The sequence below is a fragment of the Halichoerus grypus genome, chromosome 9 (assembly GCF_964656455.1).
Source record: "Halichoerus grypus chromosome 9, mHalGry1.hap1.1, whole genome shotgun sequence".
NCBI classification, from domain to species: domain Eukaryota; kingdom Metazoa; phylum Chordata; class Mammalia; order Carnivora; family Phocidae; genus Halichoerus; species Halichoerus grypus.
The window spans coordinates 116,931,674-116,935,660 of record NC_135720.1 but is presented as its reverse complement, the minus strand read 5'-3'; the positions used below and the strand labels follow the sequence as shown (position 1 = coordinate 116,935,660).

At 61.0% G+C, this 3,987-nt stretch overlaps 1 protein-coding gene across 1 annotated transcript; it reads left to right on the top strand.

The window, feature by feature from the left end:
* Positions 1 to 270: 270 nt before the first annotated feature.
* Positions 271 to 3,744, top strand: LOC144379099 (DLA class I histocompatibility antigen, A9/A9 alpha chain-like). The gene is made up of 8 exons (XM_078055584.1): positions 271 to 424; positions 708 to 977; positions 1,181 to 1,456; positions 2,061 to 2,336; positions 2,457 to 2,564; positions 2,997 to 3,029; positions 3,167 to 3,214; positions 3,318 to 3,744. The coding sequence occupies exons 1-8, from the start codon at positions 352 to 354 to the stop codon at positions 3,320 to 3,322; spliced, it is 1,089 nt and encodes a 362-aa protein (XP_077911710.1). The 5' UTR covers positions 271 to 351; the 3' UTR covers positions 3,323 to 3,744.
* Positions 3,745 to 3,987: the final 243 nt, after the last annotated feature.

The window sequence follows — 3,987 nt, the reverse complement described above, 5'->3', positions numbered from 1 at the left end:
CCACGACTCAGGGACACAGTGTGACAAAGAGCGCGCCGTGCAGGAGGTGAGGGGTCGGGGCAAAGTCCCAGGTCCCTGCGCCTGCCTCTCAGGGTCTCAGGCCCCAGGGCGGTGCCTGGGGTGGGGAAGCCCAGTGCCGGGGAGTCCCCATCTCCCCGGTTTCACTTCCCCGTCTCACAACCTGTGTCGGGTCCTCCTGCCTGGAGACTCCTGACAAGCCGCCGGTTCGCACTCCCATTGGGTGTCGGGTTTCTGGAGAAGCCAATCAGCGGCACCGCGGTTCCCGGTTATAACGTCTCCGCACCCGCCCGGGAGCCCAGCGGCGACTCACAGTCTCCCCAGACCCCGAAGATGCAGGTCGTGCTGCCCCGACCCCTCGTCCTGCTGCTGTCGGCGGCCCTGGCCGTGACCGAGACCTGGGCGGGTGAGTGCGGCGGCGGGAGGAAAGGGCCTCTGCGGGGCGGGAGCGAGGGGACCGCGGGGCGGGGACGCGGGACCCCCGGGGAAGGCGCCTCTCCGCCGCCCCCGCCCAGCCCCCCAGCCGCCCCCGGCCCCGCCACGGCCTGTGCTCCCCCGCCCCTCCCCGCCTCCGCCCTGCTCTCCCGCCCTCGGTGCCCCTCCCCTGCCCTCCCGGCCGCCTCCCCCTGGGCTCCGGCCCCGCGCCGGGACGAGGGTCGCGCGGGGTCTCAGCTCCTCCGCGCCCGCAGGCTCCCACTCCATGAGGTATTTCTACACCTCCGTGTCCCGGCCCGGCCGCGGGGAGCCCCGCTTCATCGCCGTCGGCTACGTGGACGACACGCAGTTCGTGCGGTTCGACAGCGACTCTGTCAGTCAGAGGATGGAGCCGCGGGCGCCGTGGGTGGAGCAGGAGGGGCCGGAGTACTGGGACCGGGAGACGCGGATTCTCCGGGACACCGCACAGACTTTCCTAGTGGGCCTGCAGACCCTGCGCGGCTACTACAACCAGAGCGAGGCCGGTGAGCGACGCGGGCCCGGGTCCCGGTCACGACCCCCATCCCCACGGACGGGCCGGGGTCGCCCCGAGTGTCCGGGTCCGAGCGCCACCCCGAGTCTGAGGGAACCCCCGGCCCCGACCCCTGACCCGGACGAACCCGCGGGAAGTTCCAGGCGGTTTTACTTTCTGTTTGGACTTAATCCCCTGCCTGTTGGGCGGGGCCAGGGTCTCACACCTTCCAGTGGATGTACGGCTGTGACGTGAGGCCCGACGGGAAGCTCCTCCGCGGGTACGGGCAGTGGGCCTACGACGGCGCGGATTACATCGCCCTGAACGAGGACCTGCGCTCCTGGGCCGCGGCGGACACGGCGGCGCAGATCACCCGGCGCAAGTGGGAGGCGGCCGGTGCGGCAGAGCAGCTGAGGAACTACCTGGAGGGCACCTGCGTGGAGTGGCTCGGCAGGTACCTGGAGAACGGGAAGGAGACGCTGCAGCGCGCAGGTACCAGGGGCCGCGGGGCCTCCCCGATCTCCCCTCCGCTGGGGCTGGCTTCCCACCAGGAAGGGAAAAGGGACTCGGTGTCAGAACACCGCCCCTCCCACGGGTGGGGAGACGGAGATCCGCCCGGGGGTTCCTGTTCCTACTAGAGAGGGCCTCACCCAGAGGGCCGCTCCTCGCTAAGGGGCAGTGGGGGAACCCAGTCTCTCCCGGGAGGCAGGTGGAGACCGTCCCTGAAATAACCTATCAGCGGTTCCCTTTAACCCTGGCAGCCACCTTGGGAACCATGACTTTCCCTCTCAAGGCCTTGTTCTCCAATGACGACATCGCTGGAGTTCTGACTCCGGGTTTTCTGACTCATTCATCCTCCACCACAGTCAGGACCATTAGTGTGCTCTCTCACTTAGACCTGCAGCCTCCTTCCCTGGACTGTCTCCCTGAATCTAGAACTTTCCAGGATTAGGAGGTCCCAAAAGCTAGTTTGGTAACTGGGCTTTGTGCTTCTTCCATCCAAACCCATGGCTGGGTCCACCTTATGATGGTCACATGAATGCCGTTTCAGTGGCCCATAAAGGTCCCAAGTGTGGATTTTCTGATTCTTCCTCAGAACCCCCCAACGCACACGTGACACACCACCCCATCTCTGACCAAAGGGTCACCCTGAGGTGCTGGGCCCTGGGCTTCTACCCTGCGGAGATCACCCTGACCTGGCACCACAATGGGGAGGACCTGACCCAGGACACAGAGCTTGTGGAGACCAGGCCTGCAGGGGATGGGACCTTCCAGAAGTGGGCGGCTGTGGTGGTGCCTTCTGGACAGGAGCAGAGATACACGTGCCATGTGCAGCATGAAGGGCTGCCCGAGCCCATCACCTTGAGATGGGGTAAGGAGGGTTTGGGGTACAGCCTCTACTCAGGGAAAGCAGAAGGTCTTCTGGAGAATTTCAGCAGGGTCAGGACTCTTGTCGGAGCTCTGGGCCCCTCACCTTCCCTTCCCTTTCCAGAGCCGCCTCAGCCCACCATCCCCATCACCTGGATCATTGCTGGTGTGGTTCTCCTTGCGGTCACTGTGGCCATTTTTGGAGCTGTGATTTGGAGAAAGAAGCGCTCAGGTAGGGAATGGAGTCGGGAGATCTGAGTTTTCTTGTCCGTCTGGGGGGTTTCCTAGGTAGGAGACTGTCCTGCCTTGTTACTGGGAAGTACCATCCTCATGCATGGACTTGCCCACTCTGGAGCTGATTACTAACACTCACTGTGTAGCAAACACTTGTGAAAATGAAGGACACATTTTCATCTTGGTAATTCTGGTGATGGTCACCTGATTCCCAGCAGTCACAGGACAGAGAAAGGGCCCTGCTGAGGACAGATCTCCAGCAAGTCAGGTGGTCCAGTGACTCCACACCTTGTCCTTCATGTTTCCTGATCCTGTCCTGTCCTTAGTCACAACTCTGCAAACTTCATTTAGGACCAGGACTGGGAGCTTCCTCTAGGATCTCATGGCCCAGCCCTGTTCTGGCCTCTGACATGATATTTTCTTCCCACAGGAGGAAAAGGACCAGGCTACTCTCATGCTGCACGTAAGTTTGGAGGGAGTGATCCCTGAGACCCTGAGATAGTGGAGACAGAACCCGACGGGGAGCTCACCCACCCCATAGCTCCTCCTCTAGTCTCCTCTCCTGTGGGCTCTGACCACGTCCTGTTTGTTCTCCCCTAGGTGATGACAGCGCCCAGGGCTCTGATGTGTCTCTCACGGCTCCTCAAGGTGAGACCCTAGAGACCCCGAGTGGGGAAGGGTTAGGGCACTAGGGACAGTGTGTCTGCCCTTATGTGATGGACCTAAATTGGTGCATGATTTTTTTTCACAGTGTGAGACCAGCTGCCTGGTGGGGACCGAGTGATGCAAGATGTGTTCACACTCCCACTTGGTGACATCAACAACCCCTGACTTCTCTTTGTGCAAAAGGTGCCAGATGTGTCTGTGTTCCTATGAGTATAACGTGAGGACATAAGGAGATTTGCCCACCCTGCCCACCACGACCCCTCCCTATGCTGATCTGCATTCTCTTCTCTGATGTGCTCTCCTGTTCCAGCAGAGGCAGGGCTGGACCATCTCCATCCCTGTCTTTATTTCACGTTGGGCTGACTGCTAATGACGTATTTCTCTATTGAAAATTAGAATCCAGATGTAAGTTTTGTTTCCTAATTCTTGGCATGTGGGGCTGATGAGGTAATAAAAGAGGAAATTTGTAAAGTTGAGACAGCAAATAAATGAAGCCTGAGAACCTTCCAGAATCCCTGTGTTTACTGTGCTGAGTGTGTTGCAGGTCGGGGCAGGAGAAGGCTGTGAGGAGCCGAGTGGGGACAGGGCCTGTGCCCAGTGGTGCTCAGTGCATCATGGGTGTGACGTGCTCACCCCTCAGCTGGGTCGTCTCTCTGCTCCGTGTCCTTGCCCCTTCTGTGGAACCTCGTCTCCCCAGGACCTGTGATCACAGGGACTTGAACGTCACCTGTCCCCAGGACCTTGTGCAGCAAGAG